Below are 23,359 nucleotides of genomic sequence, written 5' to 3'. Positions count from 1 at the left end.
CACAGTATTTGATGTATATATTCTGTCCAAATTAAACTTATTGCTTTACCTATAGATAAACACATTTTTTGCGTAGTTGGAAACTTCCATGGCAAGCATAATGTAAGGAATGATGAAAAGACTTTATTTTTTTTCTTTTACAGGCAATTTGAAATCCTGTCCTTGTATGAGTAAGGTGGGTGGCAGCTTAGTTTGGGGTAAAAAGGAAATGATGCTGGTAAAACTTGTACAAGATCCTGACTTACTGACAGCTGTTCTTACAGAAGACTCATCCTTGCAATACTGCATATACTTCCCCCTACAATCTGTCAGGAAGAAGAATCTCAGAGAGAACCAGGAATTGTTGGTAGCAGATAACTGTTGTGTGGGAAAATTGTGGTTAAGAATTAGAATCTGGCAAATTCATGCTCCAGTATTGCCTGGTTGTCAGGAGAAAAAAGTTCAACCTTTTGAAAAGGTAAAGCCTTACTAACAGTGTTGTCCAAAGCTCCTGCTCTTGTTAACAGCACTACTTGTTTACCTAAAGTAATTCATAGATATAAAAGCCTGACTTGCTGCCCTTGAGCAAAGGTATGAAAAGTTCAGTTACATTTCTCCAATACCTTTGGTAGCGCTTGGTAGTGGTACCTATTGCTTTGGTTGTGTTATCCTTCTTCTGTGCGTCTCTACTGACAGAACAACAAAAAACATTTTACAGATGTTTATAAACGTCTTGTTGGGGATGGTTGTTGCCTGTCTCCAAGCTTATAGCTGTCCCAGGTCTCGGCCAGTGCTGGGTATCAACCAGCCATGCCCAGTGCCCGAGCTGTGGCGCAGGACCTCCAGCGCTCTCACTCAGGCTGCTTCTCACTGACTTGGTCGGGCATTGAGTGTGACCTGCTGGAGCCACAGCCCAGGTAAATAGTTGTTTGTGAGGGAATCCTCAGGGAATGAGGGTACGTATTATCAACTGAAGGAATATAGAAAATGCTTATTGTTCTTACCGTTGCTGCTCAGATTTAATTTCTATAATGGAATCACAAAGCTTTCTTGTCCTGTATTGATGTCTTTTTTAATCATATGAGCTGCTTGCTAGCTGGACCGCTGCTTCAGCCCTGCCTTATTAGAACAGGTCACTAATGTATTTTAGAAACCAATTTGTGTCTTCACCATCTGGTGGTTTTTCATTTTTAGTTTTTCTCTTGGAAGAAAGATAAGAGCCAGTTGCTGGAGCTCCTCATTGGCTTTCTGTTCCACCAAGGTTGAACTTAAGAGGAAATCTAGCATATGGTGGCCCTTTCTTCTGTGCATTAGTGCGGGCTTGAATGCAGTTGCTGATTGATAGGTGGTCCCTCCTCAGCTGTTAATGAAGCAATGCACTGTAATGGAAGCAAGACCTGAATATAAGCTTTTGCGAAGTGTCCTGAAAGCAAGCTGTTACTTTTGCTTGTCTTGTTCCCTGGGAATAAAAAACTAATTGCATGTAAGGCTCAACAGGAGAGAAATAGGCAGGAAGGCAGTGAGAAGGCTGCACTAAAGAAAAGGGCAGGAAGGAGTAGAAGGTAGCTTCTTGAGTCGTCTTCAAGGTGAGCATTCAGGGGAGGGAGGATGGTGTGGGATAAGACTCAGGGCTCTTAGTTTGGGGCTCCTTTATTCATGGATAAAATGGGGGAAAAGCTGTGGCAGCAGAGGTTGCATGCAGTTCTGCATGTGAAGTTAACATGTAAGGCTCCACCCAGTCTTGAACACTAGGATTTGCGTTGTACTTGTGACTGGGTTTTCTGCAGAGTGGGGCAGAGACTTTCTGCCGAGATTTTCTTCTGACAGTTCTCCTCCAGCTGGGAGCAGACACGTGAGTAGCTCTGCACAGCACACACTAGCCTGGCCTCGGTAACCTGTCCAGGTAGGTAGCACTGGACAGACCGAGCAGCTTGCAGTCCTCAGGTACATTTCATCTTGTAGCTTTGTAACTTTCACCTTCTGCACTTGAGCTTGGTTCGTCCTTTGTGGCAAAGCTGTGTGGGCCAGGTCCTGCCCTTGGGAGCTGACTGAGCCTCACGCTTTCTGTATTGCCGTACAGATACAGGGTGTTTCTGTTTGCCCGTTTGCCTAAATACGGGCACATGTGAGGCGGGGGGCAGCAGCCGTGCACCTGTCCCGGCCTACTCTGAGCTGCTTTCCTCTAGCTCCCCGCGGCCAGGGGCTGTCTCGACGCCCCCACAAGGGGCTCTTGGGGCTCCGCGTCCCTCAGCCGCCTCCCTGGGAGCCAACCCCGGCCAACCCTCGCTGTCCGCGCCTCAGCAGGGCCCCTCCAGGAGGGGGGGCCGGGCCGTGCCGGGCCGCGCGGGCAGCGCCGTACGGGTTAAGGCGGCGCGGGGCGGGCAGCGGGCGGGCCGGCTCGGGGCGGCGGGCGCGGCGCTCCGGAGGCTGCCGGTGGGTGAGTTTCGGCGGGGCTGCGGGCACGGGGGGCAGCGGCGGGGTGGCTCCGTCTCAGGCTGGACCGACGTCGTGATTTATGAACTTTTTATTTTTCATTTATTCGGTCAAAACCGCCCTGTCTGCAGCTTTATTAAACTCGCGCTTATGCCGCAGCCTCTCCTGTTTGCGAGCGTCCGCCCCGTGCCGCCGGGCAGGAGCCGGGGGCGCCCCGGTCCCCTCGGGTTACCGGAGGTGAAGCGGCCGGGGGCCGCCCGCTGCTGCTGCACACCCCCGGGGCTGCGCCTCTGCCCCGTGCCGCTGGCAGCAGGCACGCCGTGCGGGTGGTTCCTTAGCACCTGGTTTGTAAGGTAGGGTCCTAACCCGTGTGCAGCTCTGAAAAACGCGGAGACGCGACTTTGTGGTGTGTGTTCCGATCGCTTTTTCCTCAAGGAAAAAGAACGAGTGCCTTTATACCTCGGTGTCGCGCAGGTAGGTCTGTGCTGCCGCCCGCGATGCCGATCTGGAAACCAGCGCTTTTTGTTACGGGCTGGGAACGTGCGCTGCTGGAGCTCGTTTCGCCAGCCTACCAACGGTTTGTGGTTTCTTCCGTGCTTTTAAAGTCTTCTAAAAGCTTTAGCAGAAAGCACAACTCAAATCCAGTTATGTGGGGAAATATTTGAATTCGCGAAGTTGATCTGTGTGCTGAAAAGAGAAGAAGCTAATGTGCACAGTGGGAAAGGTCGTGGCTTTTATCAGCAGAAAAGCTGAAGGATGCATTTGGCTCTCTGCAGAATGCCGGGCTGTAGTTTTGGACGAGCTGAACTGGTTGTATCCTCCTCTGCTGCTATGACCACTTCAAAGCCCCCTCCGGCACAGTCCTTATGCTATCAGGGAATGAAATAAGGTCTCTGAAGGGTAAGACAGCATAAAGAATATATTCCATAAAAGTGATTTCTCAGGTAGTTGCTCTTCAAGGTTCTCATGCCTGGATTAATTCTACATTTTTATTTATTTATTTTTTTTAAGCAATTAAGTCAACTTTCATGTGCCTAGCAAAGTGTTTCTTGGAACCCACCATTTCTTACCACTTCCACTGAAGTGAATGCTTGTAAACCACATCTCTGAATCTGTTAATAAATCAGATGCGGGCAGGTGGCTTTTTCTAATGAGCAGTGTTCTGAAAATTAGAAATGAAAGTCCACTTGCTTGTGAATGTGCTGAAGGGGTCTGTACTTCCAGTGTACGAGTTTTGTGAAAGACTGGTGATGTGTTGGGCTGCAGAAATAGATCTGTTGGTGATCAATGAGTTGATGGGAAGGTTCTGGAGAAACGACGAACTTAGTTTATAAGCAGAACAGGTATTTTCTTCCAGGCATGTTTCACAATGTAAAGGCTGTTTGAATGGCTTTGAAATATTTTAAATACTGTGTCTGTTTCCGCATTATAGGATGACCTGCCAGCTCCTTCCAGAACCACACTTAAAGGAGGCTCTAAATGAAAGCTTTGCAGTGAAGTTTTTAGTTTGGACTCCATATATAGATTTAGTAAACCATAATTTCAGAAAGTCTTAAATTACCAAAGTCTGAAGTCTAAACTTGTGGTAACTAGTGAGTTACTTAGTAGCTGCCCCAAACAACTTCTTGTAGTGGATGGGAGCTTTAAAAAGACCTCTGGTGCAGTGGGGTAGCTGTGCATTAAAAGGGATGCCAGGAGCTGGAGCCTGAGCCTTTTCAGGACTTGGTGTAGGTGACCCTGTGCTTTACAGCCAAGTTGCCCGCACTAGGCTGCCACGGCTCGCTGGGGACCAGCACTGTCACAGACTTGCACAGGGTGCCCCCATAACGATTTTTAAGCCTCTTGTCAGTCTTTATGTACAAGGCACTGTGGTCTGTGGAAGCAGGTACTGTTTCCTGACCTTACAATTTAAATATTTAGTTCAGAGCTCCTAAAATTTTGGAAGGTTTAATACTTTAAGACCCTTTGTCTGTACTCCCTATCCTGTGTACAGTACCAGGGCTATCTGATGAGTAATGAAGCCTTAGATGTTTCCACCACCAATATGTAGGAGTTGACAAATATAGAAGTAATTCAAAGAGATATGATTTATGCTTCTCAGAAATATAACATGCTTAGAGAATCATCTTGACTTCCCTCCTCCTGGCCCCTGCCTCTTTTATTCCAACCTATGCTGTCACTAAAATGGACTGTTACTGGAAGTGGCCAGAACCCTGGTGGAAGCCTGAGCATTTCCATCAAGTTAACGTTATGTGGATGAAGCTGGCTTGGAGTGGAAATGGATGTGGCACTCTGTTCTTATTCTAAAAAGAGCTGAAGACCAAGATAACAAGATAATGCTGCTTGTGCATACTTGATTTGAGTTCACAGTCAATTATCTAAAATGGGGGATACTTATGTTATGAAGAAAAATAAATATGGCCAACCACAGACAGAAATGGATTTCTATAATAATAAATTCTCTGGATTCAAGAGCTTACTCATTAAGCCTTATACCTTTATTTATAATCTTTTATTATTATTATTACTATTATTATACTTTTAACACTGAATTAAAAAGAACTTTTAAAAAGTACATTCTTAGTGCCTGGAAAAGTGGGCCATGTAGCAGCTGTTCCAAGTACAAGCAGTGCCCACAGAATTTCCCTAATAAACCAAATGTAAAACAGTTACTTCTGAGATAATTTTTCTCCGTTAAACCTGCCAAATGAATGTTGGTTTCCATTGCATCCTCTAATGGTACCAGATAAAGTCTTTGATTTAGAGCCTGAGGACTCAGGAATAACATTGTTCTTTATGCAGCAGAAACTGAGGACTAAGAATGAGGATTTAGGGAAAAATTTCTTTTGTCTGTTTCTCTGAACTGACTTTTGTATAATACTAATTAACTACTGAAGACAATTCAAAGTGAACCTAAGAGCTTACCTCACCAAATTCCTTCTTACAGTTACATATTAACATTTTTGGCTTCGGCTCTGATACACACCCTTTTCAGCATTGGTATTTCTTTCTCTTTAAGCTGAGGCAACCTGAATGGGTTTCTTGGGTTACTGTGCAATCATTTGGCTGTGTTGTTTTCCTCCATGGCCATGCATGTGTTCAGGGTGTGGAGGGGAACAAGGAACCGATTCCCTTTCTGGACTGGTAAACTGGCACTACTGGTATGCGTAGCCTGGCTGCCAAATGCTGGCCCCCTTCTGCTGCCATCGCTGCCTCTGTGGATCCAGGTGAGAAGGAGCTTCAGTGGCTCGGAAAGCAAGAGGGCAGGGACACTGGCTGTCCAGAACAGAGGAGGGGGCTGGAGGTGCCCTCATGGGCCCATGGGGCAGGCAGGAGTACAGCTAATGGGGTCATCTGTGAGTGTCCGGGCCCTCCTGGACTAGTGCTGCTGCACAGCCACCTGCTGCCAGTGGGACTTGTGTTTTAACGTGTCCTCAGCTGGATCTACAGTAGAGTGTTTCTCTGCAGTAACAGACCAGGTGCAGGACCCAGAGTGGGGGATTTCAAGCAGCTTGCCTCCTTGTTCTGCCAGAGGTGCTTGTGACAAGTCGGCCATACAACCCCTGCACCCTGCAGAGGTGCTGCGTGACAGGCCCGAGGTGCCTGGCAGAGGTCTGCCTGCTGCTGGGGCCAGGGTTGGGGCCAGGCTGCCCTGCCTGGTGCATGGCCCTCGCTGCCCACCCAGTCCTGGCCTGAAGCTGAAGTTCAGCTCCTGTCCTCTCCCCACAGCTCACATGCTCCCACCCTGGTGCATCCTGCAGCATCCGGCCAGCAGCCACTCTGAATCCCCCAAACCAATGCCAGCTTTGCAATAAGGTTGTGGCAAACACGTTGAAACAGCTTGGCTTTTAATGGACAGGAAAGGCAGTGAGGCAGTGGTGTGTGCTGTGAATCACGCTGTGGCTTGCAGGCTAAATGTTATAATGACCCTCTCATTAAAATCTCTCACTGAAATGCTATCTGAGTTTTCCCTTCAGAACAGGGTGCATTAATGATGAGAATCTCCTTGGGAGTGACCTACAGGCCGAGCTAGTTTTGAGTCAAAGTGATTTAAAAGGTGATTTTAATCACAGTTTGAATCGGCAAAATCATTGATTTAAATAACGGTACTAATTTTTCTGTAAATATGCATGATTTTTGTAACTTTCTTGATGCAAACCCTTTTCTAATTGGATAATGACTCTTACAGTGTGTTGATTGGCAACCAGCTGAAGCTTTTGTCTGAAGCTTCCACGTGATAGTTTATTTTAGTAACCCTTTGTTTAAGTAGCTAGCATGCTATAGTAGTAGAGACTCAGGCAAATTCTTGGGAACAGTGAAGGATATTTTCTGGCTCAGGGTGTCCCTGTCTCTGGCAGGGGGGTTGGAACTAAGCAGTCCTTAAGGGTCCCTTCCCACCCAAACCATTTTTTCATATGATAAAAGTTGTGTTCACATTTAAAAAAAAAAAAAAAAAAAAAAAAAAAAAAAAAGTAAAATCAATTCAAATATGCAAGCTGTCTTGAAGACAAGAGAGCTGAAGGTGCATTGGAATGAGAAGCATGTATGCTTTTTCATTTGCAAGCTGTTTAACTGAACCAAATCCTTTGAGATTTTTTGAAGCAGACGACTTCTCTCCCTCACTACCTCTAGCACTCTGAGTAAGAATAGGAAGAAATAGTTCGTCAGCTCCTGGTATTTGTAGTCACAATTAGCTGAACTGAACTAATTAAATAGACTGACAGAAGGAAAAGAACCTTTATGACAAGGGCAAAAAGGCACTGGCATTGGCGAAGTTTTGATGTCTTCACTTGCGACTGACTTGGAACAAGCAAAGAGTGTAACCCACCTGTGGAATATAGGATAGATGGTTACTGTCACTGAGTTTTTGGAGATCTATATGGAGCTCTATAAAGCCACGAGTGGCACAGAGGTGGTGAGTGGAGGTAGTTTGTCCTCTCCCATAAAAGCAAGAAGTATCAAGCTGGTGAGAGCCACTTCAAAAATAAAAGGTCTAGCTGTTTTTCTACTACTTCAGTTTCTATTAATTTTATAACTTTGGCAAACTATATTATGCCTGATTTTTTCAAATATTTGTTTAAAAAACTTAATAAACAAATCTGAGCTTTGTTTTTCTTCTCAATTTTAAACCTGCTGTAAGGAAAAAGGTCTTCAATTTGACTGTGGAAGTGAAGACCTGGAGAGTAAAGTCTTGCAATGTGTTGATCTATGCCACGCTGGGAAATACGGGATCTCCTCTTGCACACTCGTTGTGCCTGGTGTGGATTGGTGCAGGGCTATTGAGGATACAGCTGCCCTGAGGCTGTGCCAGTTCTGCTGTAAGGATACAGACGTAAAATGAAGGTGTGAGATAGTCATGCTCTGGATGAGCCCTGGAGTGAGGAGTAGTGCTCGCTTTATGTAGGCCGGTACAGACAGTCCTGTGCTCTGCAGTACTGGGATGCAAGCTAGCTCCAGTTCAGCTACTGCTTGGATGCAGCCTCTGTCCGGACATCTCCAGAGTCGACCCTGTGACCTTCAGACCTTAGCCAAATGCTTTCCTACTCCCTTCCTGCCTTATCTCAGCATCACAAGACATCACTTTCAAAGTCATTTGCCGTTTGAGCTCTGCTGAGTGACAGTGTACTGTGATTATTTTGGAGGAGAATTACTGATAGGTGATTTTTATTCTTTTTGGGGGTACTATTTCAAATGAGTATGGCATTTCAGTAAACTGAAGTATTCAGAATAAGTTCACAGTTGATAATATTGATTTCTTTAAGCTTGTTGCCCAAATAAAGTGTAATAATGTGTCTGCAGATGTCTTTGCTCTCTTGTCACTGCAAGCAAGAGATTCATCTCTTGAGATGATTACACAGTAAGATACATGTTCAGAAAACCTTCCCTGTAATTTTCACAGATTTTTTTTCTTTTTCTCCTGCTACTCTTGCCCAAAATGCTACTTCTATATGCAGGCACTTGGGTTGTTCTTTAAAAGCTTCCTGCCAAGCTCAGCAAGTCCTTTACTGCCTCGGTGGGTAAGACCAGAGCTGTCTGGGCTGGGCAGGGTTCCCAGCTTGAGTAGCTGTCTTCCACAGCTGCTTAGGGACTTCTGGTTGCTTACAGATTTAATTGCATCGTGTTCTTCTGAATACTTTAAGTGAAAATGGGGAATTTACTGATTGCCCAACTTTACTGTGCTGCTTTGAGCTGGGAGAGGTAGGTACCAATCTCTAGTTGACTCCTGATGGTGGTTCTGAGTTCCTGAGGCTTCTTTATTTTTAGACAAAGGGATGTTCTGTAATACTTCAGTACAAGGGATGATTTACTTGTTTCCTTCCACTTCTTATCCTTAAACAGCTGTTCTTACTTCTGGCTATATACTTGAATTTGATGCTTTAAATAAGAGATTCTTGTATAAAAGAAGCAGTTGCCTAGGTTCTTGAGGGTAAAAAAAAAAAAAAAAAAAAAAAGACATCAACATCAAGTAGCCTGCCCCTTCATGCTGATTACTAGATGTAGGGTGGAAACCAGGAAAGGCTAAAAAGCCAGTTCAGAAAAATGAAGTATGCAACAAATTTTCACTTAGCTGCAAATACTAATCACAGAATAGTATGAGTTGATCTGAAGTTAGATGATATGAATACTGTGTGAGGGAAATAACAACGGTAGCATAACGTAAATCACAGAAGACAAACCTTTTATCTTGAAGCTCAGAAAGAATCTTTAACATAAATGTGGATTTTTAGCCAGCCTGCTGGGGGTTGCTTAATTTGCTTCTCACTCTCCAGAGAGATGAGATACCACTGCTAGTCCATTATTAGCCTGTGGTTACCTAAGTGTACCTGATCTTTATCTGCGATCAGTCTTAGCTGTAGAGGTGAGAAGCGTATGGCTTTTCTTGCATGTGCCCATTTTCTGCCTGTGCCCATTGCATCTGTTCTTTCCATCCTTTCAGCCCCGCTCAGCCTGCTGCTCTGGCACTCACAGCGCCCTGAGACTGTGAGAAAGTTGCCAAAGCTGGCAGCCTTGTTCCTCCAACAGTACTGCATCCCCAGCCACCTCCTGTCCTCAGGCAGGCATGGATTTGATGCTCTGTGTGGTGTCTGCCATGCCTAGGGCCTTGCGCCATGGTTGGGATCCTGGGTTTGGCAAAAATTATACAGTATTTGTTTGCAAAGTCATGGTTAAAACACTTAGGTCCTGGCAGTGAATGTGAGGGGTCGTGGTGATCAAACACACGCCTGCTACTGGGCTGTGAGACCCTGCACAGGGCCTGCTCTCCCTGAGCAGCTGCTGTCAGAGATTGCTGACGTTCTCCTTGTGGAGAAGCTGCAGTGTGCTGTCTTCTGGTCACCAGAGCTGCCCCTCTGTCATGTCTAATAGCCCCATGTCCACAGCAGTGCTGAGCAGATGTCAGAAAACAACCCTGTGCTGCTGCTCTTCCTGGGCCATTCTTTATCCTGTGGTTGGGTATGGAGCTGCGTTTTGGTTTTGAAGATAATTGGTGTGTGTGTGCTGCTCATAGCGCTCTGGGTTGAAAGCCCAATAAAACAATCTGTGGCTTCAGCGAAGACAAATATGCACAGTGTTTTTTTCACTCTTCAGCACATTTATTTGAATCCTGTAGCAGTAAATAATAGGCATGTGTTCAGAATATATATATCCTTAGCATTTTATATACATACGTTATTGCATTCATTAAAATATAATTTTTAAAAAAGCTTTTTTTTTTCCCCAGTAATAAGCTTTTCATTGCTTAGTCAGTAAAATGGAAGAGTTATGATTTATGCTCCGCTGTCCTGACTGGATGCACTGAGAAATGGAAATAATGATGGGGCTGTGGCTCAAACATGGGATTTCACAGTAAGAAAGGCCTGGCTGTAGCTCAGGCTTTCTTTGTGACCTCCACTTTTAACCTCATAACTTCCACATTGTTGCCTGCACAATATGACTGCTCGTGCAAATGGACTGCTGGCTGTTTGTAAGCGGGTAAGACTTGCAAAAAATCCTCATTCATGGAAGCATCATTAATTGCAGTCCTTTGGAGGACAGAATATCTCCTTCTGCACTAATAAATTGTACAATGTGAATTTTTACTTCCAAAAAGTTTCCAAATTCATGCCCCCCTCCACCACCCCCCTCCTCACCCCCAAGGGAAAAAAAATTACCCCAACATGTTAAGTATGGTAATCTGAGCAAGGACCAATAGTTAACTTTAATTCTTTCTCTTTTCCCCTTTCACCCTTCCTAGGATGCAGGGGTTGTAATCCAGGATGAACGAATGCTACTATGATAAGCGCATGGACTTTTTTTATAACAGGACAAATACTGACACAGCAGATGAGTGGACAGGGCCAACGCTTATTGTTGTTCTGTGTTTTGGGACATTTTTCTGCCTCTTCATTTTCATTTCAAACTCATTGGTCATAGCAGCTGTGGTCAAGAACAAGAGGTTTCATTTTCCATTTTATTATCTGCTGGCCAATTTGGCAGCTGCAGACTTTTTTGCTGGAATTGCTTATGTCTTCTTGATGTTCAACACTGGCCCAGTGTCTAAGACATTAACTGTAAATCGCTGGTTTCTGCGCCAGGGTCTTCTGGATACCAGCCTTACAGCTTCCCTGGTGAATCTCCTCGTCATAGCTGTTGAGCGGCACATGTCAATCATGCGGATGAAGATCCACAGTAATCTCACAAAGAAGAGAGTCACCTTTTTAATTATATCTATTTGGGCCATTGCTATTTTTATGGGCGCTGTTCCTTCCCTGGGTTGGAACTGCCTCTGTGACATTACTGCCTGCTCTTCCCTGGCACCTATTTACAGCAGAAGTTACTTGGTGTTCTGGAGTGTCCTAAACCTCGTTGTTTTCTTCATTATGGTGGTGGTTTACATAAGAATCTACATGTATGTCCAGCGGAAAACTAATGTTTTATCATCGCACACTAGTGGATCCATTAGCCGCAGGAGAACCCCTGTGAAGCTTATGAAGACCGTCATGACTCTCTTAGGTAAGAGGCTACCAACCATATGGAGCAAGGCTGGCAATGCCAATCAGTGTTTATTAAAAAATAAAACTCCCTAAACTTGTAAGTGGTGAAGTCACTTAACCTTCTGTCTAGCTTAAACAGTGAAATCAATGTTGTACGAAACAGAAATGCAAAGCAGAGGGCCAGTTGGCAGCATGTGGAAGAGATGTGTCTCTGGTAAATGCTCACACAGCTTGTTAAAAATGCGAGCTGTCCCTCGTTTGTTGCAGGGGACTGGGAGGTTACAGAATGGCTGTAGAAGACTTATGAAGGTTCACTGCTACCTAGTAAAACTCTTTCAAAATAATGTTCTTTAATATGTGCACAAGGCCCTGAATCCTGTGGCTGTATGTGAGTAGCTTTGTCTGTACTTCTTCCTCTTGTCTGTTTCCTGAATTTACTGAACATTTACCTTCACTGGGGAAAAGAAGGATGCCTGGTGGATCTGTAACGTTTTCCTGTGGATCTGTATCGTTTTGCTTTGTAGGAGGAGAATTTGCCTCTGTTTTGTAAAGATTGCATACTGCAAAGTACTTTCAGATGGTGATATGGTACAGCCTTAGATCTTTAGATCAGAAAATGAGATGTGACCTAGATTTCACCCTAAGGAAACTTTGGTTATCTGAGCAGCTCAGATCACTTCAGTTAGTTGTGATGTAGCTGCTTATTAAATAGAGGCGCACAGAGTGGATGGTTGATCGCTGGAAGAAAGCACTAGCTGGTGAATTTTCAGGCGGTATGGGCAGTGAACATCTCCTAGTGGAGTAGTGAGCACCTGTAGGATAAAGTCCAAGGACCAGAACAAAGCCCTTCTCCAGATGTAGTTACTTACACTTGTTTCTTGAGGCAGCATGAATCTGTTCCTGTTCCTCCTTAGGCATTGAGAAAAGAAATAAACCCAACTTCAAGTTTCATGTTCTTCCTTTCAAATCATTTCTTTCTTTTGGTGGGGACAGGGGCCTTTGGGCTGATCTAAAGATTGGGTTTTTAGCCACCAGATTAAACTATAATTCAGGCAAAGCATTTGATGATAATACTTCCTGGATCAGGCAAATTTAACTTAGTCTGGGTGCTGCTTTGGAGGTTATAATTTTGTATTTTTCTTTTGCCAGTCAGAAATAAAATCAGAACGGTCTGCTTTCATAGAAGTCGAATGAGTGCATATGTCAATGGGTACAAGATGTACCCCAAACTCCCATGTCAGATGAATTGTCTCTTGGCTTGTTTCTTCTCATCAATTTTACAGATATTGACTCTGTGAGGCTTTTTGTAAATATTTATTTATAGGAATGAAAATTTATTTCATAGAACAGCTTGAAATGTGTATTCCTGGCCTAGTCATTCAAGTGCAATATGCAAAAAGCATTAGAAACTGGATTGTCATGTTTTATGGCCTTCTTGATTACCAAAGGAACCCCCAAGTGACCACACTGGTGCTTACAAACTGCTCTTACATCCACTTATGCAACAGCCTATAGCTATATGCAGCAAGTGGGCATGGGGTTTTCAGCTCAAGGCAGTTACTTTCAGTGGCTTATTCTTAACCATCTGAAGAGATGCTTTGCAGTAAATGGCCAGTATGGTCTCAACTAAAAGCTATTACAGGAAGCGCTGTTGCTGGAGGAAGCACGATGAGAACGAGAGTGCTTGTTAACTTGCTGTATTGATGTCATGGTAGGTTCATAGTGTTGGCATACTGAGAGACAGCTTTGATGTGGATTTTTAAGGCATGGTGCCACCAAAGCATCAGTAGTATGTCCAGGTACGCAGGAAGCCATTAATTTTTAAGTAGAGATGATGTAATCTACAAGAAAATCCATGTTTGAAACTAGTGGTAAATCCTCAAATTGACCTTGAGGCTCTCTGATTCCTGATGTCCCATAATCTGGTGTGAAGTCTCAGTGCTGTTCTTCTGATTCATGTTGCAGCCAGGCTGTACTTCATGTCACTCACTGAATTGTAGAGTCCCAGAAATGAAATTATTTTTAAAGCATGGCACTTTATCAGAGAGAGGAGCTCCTACAGGATAATAAAAAGTCTGCAAAGAAGATTGCCGAAGGGCTGAGACAAAGGTTTATATTTATGTTTAACCATGGGTCCCTCTCAAAGTTCTGTGGTAAAAATAGCAAAATCCTAGAAAGACCGCAAGTCTGAGCCATGGCTTGCTTTCATCAGTGCCACACTGTGAGTAGGGTGTGAATTGCTTGGTGACAGCGAAATGTGTTTTGGATGGAGTTGAACAGCCCTGTGAACTGCAGCACTGCCCCCTCCTCATTGTTGCCTGTGGAGTGGGTGCAGCCTCCCAGCAGGGGAAACTAAAGGGTTCTGTGTGCAGTCCTCTGGGTGCCAGAGAGGCCTGCAGATGTTATCCCACCATACTTTTGCCTTTGCAACCTTGATAGGGCTCCCACAATGTCTCCTGAGAGTTCGTGGACTAATCCTGCTTGTGAGGTCAGGGTTTTGTTTGCAGGAAAGATTTCTTTGTGGTTTTTGTTAAATGTGGTTGTGGGGTCCCTTTCCTGTCCTGCTGACCTCCATGAAAGCCGGGTTGGACCTTGCATGCTTTGGTAGAATTAAAAACTAATAATATTAAAAAAGGCAGGTGATCAGAATGCTTTCTGTGCGTATTCTGAGGAGGGTTTGTTACCAGTTTAATTTCTGCATGGAGGTGGTATGTTGACAACTTTGTCAGTGACCTTTGGTGGCCGGCAAAAGCATCCTTTCCAAATTCTTGCTGAGGCACTCATGTAGACACAGCCATGTCTGGGTGGTCTGGTTCCAGCGCTTGTTACAGTGGGTGGGATTTGCCCTTGAACTCCAGGGCCATAAATCAGTAGGATGTTTTCTCCTGCAGCCTGTAGGAGGGAGCTGGTGTCACAACTGCTTACTCAGCGTGGTGGAGCCAAATCAGCGTGCAGCATAGCGCGGAGGCTGGCCAGGGAGAGCGTGTGCTGTGGTCGCAGCTTGCCACTCCTGGTGCCAGTGGGTATTGGAGGAATGTCACTGATGTTGACCATTAACTCAAAACTAACACCATGAAATTGGTACTTAGCATCACAGACATCTTGCTACAAAAGAAAATGTAAAAAATGCATTTCCTGAAGGAGGTGGTCTCTCACCTTTCCATTCTGTGTAATTCTTCCTGGAATGCAGTAAATGCATCAGTTGGATTTATTCTGGACTCCTTACGAAGCTCTTTGTAAAAGAGGCATCATTTTGCAACAAGGTCTGTGGGGTGTTGTACCAGATATGTTTCGCAGCAGCCAGTGTCACATTGATTTGTTTTGTATCCTGTTAGGGCCTGGGGTAGGTGGGCACCATGACCCCTGAGCTTCTTAGCAGGGGTAAGTGTGTGTGCCCCTGAACCCGGGCCAGGCACACACAGCCAAGGGGATGCCCGTGGTGCTGCCCAGCTGGTGTCCTGCTGCTAACCAAGCTCTCCCGCCGGGCTGGGCATGGCTTGGACATGGGAAAATCAGCGGCCTCAAGAAAAGGAGCACAACCAAAACTGTTGAACAGATACCAAGACTCCCAGGAGAGCTTTATAGCATGTAGCTGCTGCCATCCTTATGTGTTTGATTATTTTTCAAGCCCCAAAAAGGGGTGCTATGCTCCTGTAAATGATTGGAATTTGCTCAGTACGTTGTTTGAAATGTGACTGCTGCACAGAGTTGTAATTTTCTATTTCAGTACGTCAGGCAGCAATTGTGGCTTGTGCTAAGTTAGCATTATCGTGCGCTGGGCTGCATTCTCCATGGGCTCCCAGGCGAGGACTGAGAGGCTGGTGGTGCCACGGGGGGCAGCTGGGGCCGGGAACCTCCCAAACCCGGGGCTGTGATCGAACACCCCAGTGTTGTCCTCCCACCAGCCTCGCTCACACTCAAGGAGATGAGAGCCCTGTGGCTCTAGGGCTAGTCCTTTGTCTTATTCCCCAAACCACTACTTTCCTACTTCCTCATCTTTTTGTTTTTTCTTTTTATTATGCACTTTGCTGCATTTCTTTGCCCTGGCTGCCACAGCCTTGTTTTATCTTCACTGCCTCATCTTTTTCTTTCTCTGTTCTCCTTTACAAGCGGTGGCAGTGATGGCCACACAGTGATGCCACAAGGGTGGACATCCTCCCCTCCAGCATATGAGATACATGAAAAGAGGACATCTTCTCTGTTCAAAGTGCTAGCTGTGTGCTCCAGAGATCCTGTTTATTTACCAGAGTGGACAAATTGTTGTGAGGACTTTTCCCGACTTGTGTTTGAGGTGATGCTGACAGCAGCTGGATTCTCATTCCCTGCCTGCTTCTGAGGGCTTTGTGCTCTGGGCCTGGCAGAGAAGCTGTAGCAAACACCATTTTGCTACTGTCACTAGTATTTTGTCCTCTCTGGCTTTCTTAATTTTTGAGTAATTTTTTGATGAACAAACTAGTAAGATGTTTAAAAATCAACAAAGCCAGAAGTCTGTTTTTTTAATTTTTTTTTTCTCCTTTTCTCTGTCTCCTTTGTTTCCAGGTGCCTTTGTTGTCTGCTGGACTCCTGGACTGGTCGTCTTACTGCTTGATGGTCTAAACTGCACCTACTGTGGGGTTCAGAATGTGAAAAGGTGGTTTCTTCTTCTGGCCCTGATGAACTCCGTCATGAATCCTGTAATTTATTCGTACAAAGATGATGAGATGTGGAGCACCATGAAAAAGATGCTTTGCTGCTCGTCTGATGATAAGAGCCAAGAGAGACGCTCGTCACGGATTCCCTCCACTGTGCTTGGCAGGAGCACGGACACCACAGGGCAGTACATTGAAGATGGTATTATTCAAGGGACGATTTGTGGGAAAGGAGATCTTAATGATAAAGGAAACTCCTGAGTAATTCAAGGGCCTGAGCTGGCTAAGAAAAGGAGGGGGAAGGGAGAAGTTTTGTAAGAGAAGATTGACTAGCAAAACTGGTAAACAATATATCCACTTCATTCCAGAGCCTCAACTCCAGTGTTAACAAAAGTTCTTATAAGTAATTGCCTAATGGAAAAACACTTTGTAATGAAGAAAACTTTCTGTGCTTCTTTTTCTTTTAAGTGCCTGAAATTATCTTTTTTGTGAATGGAACAAGTATATCTGAGAGACTTTCTGTGTGTGGAAACAAAACGTAAACAGCATAGTGAGGTCCTCCAGTGAATGGCATTTGTGCTTTGAACAGTTTCTTGAGGAGGATTGTAGGCTTGGTTAGATGGGATTGTGGCCTCTTCGCTTTCCCTGTTTACAAGTTCATACTTCTCTTGTCCTTCTCCTTCTCTTGCTTTCAGGATAAGTAGTTTTATGGTTTATTAAAGCTGTGCCAGAAACTCAGCTGTGATGGGAAGACCAAATACCAATGTGTGTGTATAAAATTCAGCCATAAATCGTCAGGATCTGACATTACAAAGTGTACAAAAGCCATTATTACAGGCCGATGAGCGCTGCAAGGAGACACGTTGCACACTTTGCTGCTGTCACGTAGGCAGCTGTGGAGGGTGGACTAAGAGCAAGGCAGTGCTTATTAAGCCTGTTTCTTACTTTCCCAGATAATATCAAATGGGTGGCTCATCCTTCTTTGTGACTGCTGTGCCGCTGAGCAAAATGATGCCTGAAACCATGTTGTAAGATAGCAAACTTATAAGGGGTATTTAAATGTACATATGATATATACAGGCTCAATTAATTAATTTAAAATATAAATTAATTAAAGAAAAAAGCCTGAAAACAACTTAAACTCCTACAAGAATACAATATGAATTGATCATCTGACCTCGTCTGGACCACATTTAACCTCTGATTTGCAAGCAAGTCTTAAGGGAAGATGCTTGAAGAGGCTATGAAACAGCAAGTGATGAAGGACTTTCAGCATTGTGACTGATCATGTGCAGTGTGCGTGCGGTCGCAGCCATCCAAAAAATGAAGTTTAGACTTATGGACTATGCTCTAATGGAGGATCCAGCAATTTAAAGCTCCAGGGTAATGTTTTTAAATCATAAACTTTTAATTTAAAAATTTGAATGTGGATTTCTCAGTGGTCTAAGAACCTATCTCTTGATGTCTGATTTCAACAGCAGTGAGCTCCCTGCTCCCCCTTCCTAAATTCAACAGGAGTTACCTGTGTTGTCCTACAGAAAACTTGATCCCTGGTACTAAATCAGGCAATCACATGCAGAGACCATGTGGAATTGTTGGAGAACATCAAGAGCATATTGTACAAGGCCAGAAGATAATCTGTGGTTTGGTTTGGGCAAATTCTTTTGGCACAATTTGCTTGCAGATCATCTGGATCGTGCTGGTTGAAGCAGAACCAGTGCATGGCTTAAAGGCCAAGTTGCAGTTTTATAGAAGTCACTGGGGGATTTGGGAGCTGGCCTTGGTTTACGAGCACAGTAAGCCCAGAGAGTTCCCCTGTAACACAAGTTAGGTAGCATGGGTATGGCCTAACATTTCACAGTAAATGCTGTATTTATGAGTAATGCTGGAAAGGTTTACACATGTGGTATTGTTGTTGGTTTTGGTTTTGGCCATTATAATGCAATGTTCTTGTGCAATTACTACTTCATTAGTCTGGTGTCTTGAAAATTACGTAAAGTTGTGCTTTGTAAAGCCAGTGACATTGCAAAGGCATATCATGCAAATGTTTGTGTCCCTAGAGCTACCTGCAGTGCACAGTTTGTGTTAACCAGGCCAAAACTCAGTATACAAAGCCAACGGAAAATAAAATGCTACTTCAAAATAAAATACTTGTTTTGTTTCCTGTTTGGGTGGTGACTGAACGTTACCTGGCACCACAGCCAGCAGTAAATGGCTGCTGCTGCTCATACTTGTTTCCATGGAGCCACCAGAGCTGAGACTGATTGAGCTGCAAGTAAAAATAAAGATGGGAAAGCCTTGTTTTATGTTATCACAGAGGGATTTTTGTTTTAATAAAATTGCGATGTTTATTGGCAACACTAGCCGGTGTAATACTTGGTTGGTCAGGGTCTTGAAGACAACTTCCATGAAGGCCTGGGACACCTGCAGCAGTGGAGAAAGCACTAGATTTCTCCTGCAGTCCTTGGGATTTGAACTGCAAAACAGTAATGTGTGGACAGTTTCTCCAGATAAGCAGGAAAAGGTGAATCCCGTAAAAAGGTAAAGGACAGCATTGCTTGTAGTATTCCTTCGACAGTAGATTCGCATTCTGGGTGAAGTCCTGAGAGGTATTAACAACTGTTCTGTAAGTGAAAGGATTTGAGGTCTGCACTTCTAGTCTTCGTGTCGTCTCATTTAAAAACAAAACCAAACAACCAAAATATGCCCCCATGCTTCTCCCTGTGTGTGTGGGGGGGGGGGGGGGGGGGGGGGGGGGGGGGGAAGCTCTGTAAACTGGTGTTCTGTGAATAGCACTTCTTGCACTGTGCCATGGCCTCTGTTCTGGCATGATGCTTCCCTTGGAGAGCTATCAAACTGTCTAAACATCCAGCTACTCATATAAGGGAATTTCTTTTTAACTCTGTAAATATTTATCATAAGAGTTTGTCTCAAGGAAAACATTATTTGTACTTGAGTTATATTAAAAGAAGATGGAAAAGGCATGTTCTATGGGGTTTCCCTGTTTCCCTTTTCAGTAATAACCCTAAAAAAGGTATGAGTATCCTCTGACTTTGCATGTGTCTGCTCCTACTTACATATGGCAGTGTACTGATGTATGAGATGAAACATGTTTTTGGGGAGGGCTTTAGACTGAACACGCACAGGAACTCTAGGAGGATAATTCCTAGGAGAGCGAGGAAGGCAAGTGTAGAGTTGGCACAACATTGCGTAGCTACAAGACTTTGTGTGTTCCTGGTGATGCTGGAGGCCTTTCTGTCTCTGGGAGACCCTTGAGAGCTGCTGTATTGTTTTAAGTAGTGAGCAGGTATTTTTAATTCAATGTGTTCACAGAAATTATTGAGAATCTTTGTGATGTCTCCTCCTGTACCTTTCCCAGCTGCTTGTCTCCCAGACCAAAGTTGCTCTTCCAGTTGGTTAATAGGTGTAGGAAGAAACATTCCGTGGCTTTTCTCAGGCTGAAGAGAGGCTGGGAGAGTCCTCCATGGTTAGCTCTCCCATGAAGTCTGCGTGGTCATGCTCGTTATAGATCGTTATAGAGATGCCTTTCAGAGAATTGCAATCAAAAGCTCAAGCAATGTGGCTTTATTTTACATGGTAGATCTTTTGAATCTTTCTGCATAAGCAGCTAGACTGGTCATCGTTTACTAACTGTGCGTGGGAGAGATGTTTCTCTGCCAGGATCTGCACTGTCACTTTGACCGAGGTGGGGTGGGTGATGGGGCTGTCTGGGAGAGCAGCCAGACTGCTGCAGCCTGCGTGGCACTGCTTCTGCGGCTCTTTTACCATGGCTGTTTTTTCTTTCTTTGTACTTCTGTGGTTAATTTTTTTTTGGTTGTTTTATTTATTTATTGTAGTAATCATTGTGAAATGGTGAAATACAACAGAATTTGTATGTATGGCAGTTTGTGCATGTATTTGTGAACTGCAATAACTACTGCAGCTCTGTGAAGTTATGCTGCCCTTCCCTGATCATATACATACTATAAATAGTTATACATAGCTTTTTTTAAAAACAAACAAACAAACAAAAAAACTCTTCTGAGTAGCAGTTAAAAATGTGAGCAATGACACTACTATGATTCTTCCATGGTTTTAGTGAACAAAACCGTTTGCTAAAACGGCTAGGTTTAGGTTTTAGGTCTAAACTGCAGGTTAATGGAAGCTGGTGGGGAAGGGTCAGTTTAGGCTTGCGGTATTTTTTACACTTCTTCCCTAGAGTTCTGGCTATTTTGGCTGCTATCCTAGAGAGGATGCAGTGTGGGGTAAGGCCCTGGTCTAGCCCAAAGCAACTGCTGCTTGCAAGACTAGACCCCAAAAGTGGAAATACTGAAAAGAAGAAGGCAGGTAAATTTTGTTTGTTAGTATGTAAGTCTAAAGAATACTTATAACTTACATGAAAGAAGTAATTTCACTTTCCCCCTTGCACCCACTCCCCACTTATGCTGGTGCAGCCATTTGTGAGGCCAGATGGCGAAGTGCAGCAGGTAACCAATCCAGCTGAAAAATAACTCTGATGTATGCTGGTAGTAACTAGAGAAGAGTTTCTGCTTGCCATTACCTAGCAGCTGAATTATTTCATTGGCCTGTTATATAGTCACACAGATGACTTGTTTTCTGGAATTCTTTTTAAAACAATCCTCCTTGAATTCTGTGTTTTGCAGCGAATATGCATGCTTGTCAGGAGAAAGGGGGAGAAAATCCCTCATGAAATAAGGAATTAGGTCATGTTAGGCTTCCTAACCCCCTCCCCACCAAGGCCTTTCAGAAGATAAGGAATTTAAACACCTCTGTGCTTTGAGCCGTTCTTCAAAACACCCTGCTTAGCTTTCAAGTAGTAATTGGTCCCTGTGCTTCTTTTATGCTTCTTTTTATATGATGAGGGTGCTTTTTCACTGCAGCAGGCAGAAGCATCTGCTTTCTCCCAACCTATTTAGAAGTGCTGTTTTACAGCCTGTAAATATGGTAGTTTGGATCATCTTCTGTAAGTATCTAAGTGCGTTTTTCTGTGTATATTGAAATAAATTATTTTCAAACTAACCAGTGCTATGTTTACCAGATAGTTATGTTAGAATTTTATTTTATTTTATTTTATTTTATTTTATTTTATTTTATTTTATTTTTTTGTGAACTAGACTTCACGCATTTCTCTACTTGTGCACTTAGGGCTTTGATGTAAAACCCTCTCAGGAAATCAACATGCACAATAACAAAAGCACAAATCACTTATTAATCGGTTTACACTAATGTCTGTCTTTTAATTTAAACAGTAGCTTCACTGAAACCATGGATACAGTCTAACTTCTCCAAAAAATACTCCCCTGCATATCTGTAGGCCAGGAGTAAGTCAGCCTACTTAACTTCCCTGACCTTTTTAGTTTTGCTCGCTTGCTCTGATATATATATATGAAAATAAGGAGGTGATGTTTCTGAGCAAAAGTGGATTGCTTAGTGTTTCGGACGGTGATGATCTGGGCATGTACTTTTCATTTAGGGAGGTCCTTTCACTTTTCTCCTAAACTTCCTGTGGAGGAGATGAGACTGTGGCTTGGAAGAGCTGGTGCTCTCACCAAGTATTGCATTTTGTACATGTAATGGTTAAGAATATGTATCTACTATCTTCACCCCAAATGTTCTTCACCCAAGATTCTCCTGCATATGCTAGACTCTCACAGTACTGCAGAGTTAATTTTATCTCCATCTTCCATTTGTGTTTACACAAACAAACACTTTGGTGTGTTGGCTTTAATTAGGTCTCTATTAGAAATACGTTATGTTACTAATGGATGTCAAAATGCAGGGAAGTAAAAAGGCTTGACCTCCAGAGATGGAAATATTATTAATGCTTAAATGATTCTATTCAAATTGTGGTTAACGCATCAGTTGTTATGAATGTCAGTGTGTTTGTGCAGTGTACTTTGTGATACTGGACTGTGATTTTTCCCACAGGTATAAATGAGTTAATTTAATTAGAAATGCAAGGGTTTGTGCCTGTAGGGATAAAGGGCCCATAGACTGTGAATTCATAACTGCTCACACATGTGCTTAGCTGTAATTTTTGCACAGTTGTGTTGCTTCCAGGAGACCTTTCATGTGAAAGGAGCCAAGCATGTGTCAGCATTTGTGAGATCAAGACGTTTAATGTCTGGTTTGGGCTGTAAGTTTCTGCTATATGACAAACGTTCCCATTGCATTGTTACCAACAGGCGCAGCAGTAGAAGGCTGGATTGGCCCGTGCACTAATCCCACCCTCAGACACAACTGTTGACTTTAAGGAGGAAATATTTGGGCCCATAAAGCAGAAACTTGCAATGTTGGATTATGTCCAAAATTTGACCTACACTGTTTTGTCCCATTTTCTCCTGTATAATCGCTTTGCACAGTCTATGTAATTTTTTGTGTTCTGCTTTGTTCTTCAAAGCACAGATTAAACCACGCTTTTCTCTAAACAGATAAATTCCAGCAGTACTAGATCCTAAAGCAACCCTCCAATTTCACAGACCAGAGAGCCACAAGAAGAAATAGATATGGTTGAGCAGACATTTTCATCGTGTTTTTTTTTTTTGCAAGGTCAGAATACTGACAATAACAACAAAAAAGTAATGTTTGCGTACATTAGTTAGATGCTGGAGAACAATAAATACTTTGGCTAAACAAAAGTAGACCCCAGGCATATGATTGATTTCTACAATTAACACATTGGGAGTCTTAGGCTGTCAACCAGGGAGTTTTCTGGAGAGGAGAACTGAAGAAATCTTTTTTCTGATCAACTTCTCTGAACTGCACTGTGACTGCAGTATGTATGCAGCCCCTCTTGGACATGAGAACCCAGCGTGGGGCACAACATGCTGAGCCCTTGCCCTGGCGAAGCTCCCACCCACATCCATGGGCTCACGGGACCTCTGCTGAGTCCCAGGAATGGGGCAAAGCCTGGGGCCGGAGCTATGGTAGCTGGGCCCTGCAGGAGCTCCGACCAAAGGCTTTCTTGCAAGTGTTTGGTTATATACGTGAATTCTGAAAGCTCTGTGTCCAGCAGGAGAGATTTGAGTGAGCCAGTGATCACACCTTTGTTGACATGAGGGAACTGTAGGGACTGCAGCCAGTCACAGGAGATTCCCAGTACACAGGGCTACTCATCTTATTAACTAAACCTGATGCTATTGACTTTTCTTTGGGTTCTGCTGCTAAGCTGTTCAGCTGACAGTTGTAGTTTCCAGCTCTTTTTCTCTGAATGGGAGTGGAGTGGGCCAGCCCATGATGCTGGTGGGATTTCACAGCCTTGGGTGCCATGTCCAGGGGCAGCAGGACCAGGGCATTCAGTGCCCATGTACCAGGGTTGTAAGCAGG

At 43.9% G+C, this 23,359-nt stretch overlaps 1 protein-coding gene across 7 annotated transcripts; it reads left to right on the top strand.

Annotated features, from left to right (window-relative positions):
• Positions 1-1,449: 1,449 nt before the first annotated feature.
• Positions 1,450-18,150, top strand: LPAR3 (lysophosphatidic acid receptor 3). Of its 7 annotated transcripts, none has more exons than XM_032192665.1 (3): positions 1,450-1,565; positions 10,646-11,403; positions 15,924-18,150. In XM_032192665.1, exons 2-3 carry the CDS (start codon positions 10,668-10,670, stop codon positions 16,271-16,273), a joined length of 1,086 nt encoding a protein of 361 aa, XP_032048556.1. In that variant the 5' UTR covers positions 1,450-1,565; positions 10,646-10,667; the 3' UTR covers positions 16,274-18,150. The 7 variants fall into 7 exon arrangements, with proteins under 7 accessions (XP_032048556.1, XP_032048561.1, XP_032048563.1 ...); XM_032192670.1 differs by lacking the exon at positions 1,450-1,565 and adding an exon at positions 1,859-1,882; XM_032192672.1 differs by lacking the exon at positions 1,450-1,565 and adding an exon at positions 1,903-1,923.
• The last annotated feature ends 5,209 nt before the right edge of the window (positions 18,151-23,359 follow it).

The sequence above is a fragment of the Aythya fuligula genome, chromosome 8, assembly GCF_009819795.1.
Source record: "Aythya fuligula isolate bAytFul2 chromosome 8, bAytFul2.pri, whole genome shotgun sequence".
Classification (NCBI taxonomy): domain Eukaryota; kingdom Metazoa; phylum Chordata; class Aves; order Anseriformes; family Anatidae; genus Aythya; species Aythya fuligula.
The sequence above is the reverse complement of the archived record's forward strand: the minus strand, read 5'-3'. Positions and strand labels throughout refer to the sequence as shown.

What these genes read in the sequence shown, in the direction of transcription:
- LPAR3 (XM_032192665.1), top strand. Translation starts at nt 10,668, where the DNA reads ATGAACGAATGCTACTATGATAAGCGCATGGACTTTTTTTATAACAGG. An exon ending in GACCGTCATGACTCTCTTAG is followed by an intron (nt 11,404 to 15,923) that starts GTAAGAGGCTAC and finishes CTTTGTTTCCAG; the next exon opens with GTGCCTTTGTTGTCTGCTGG.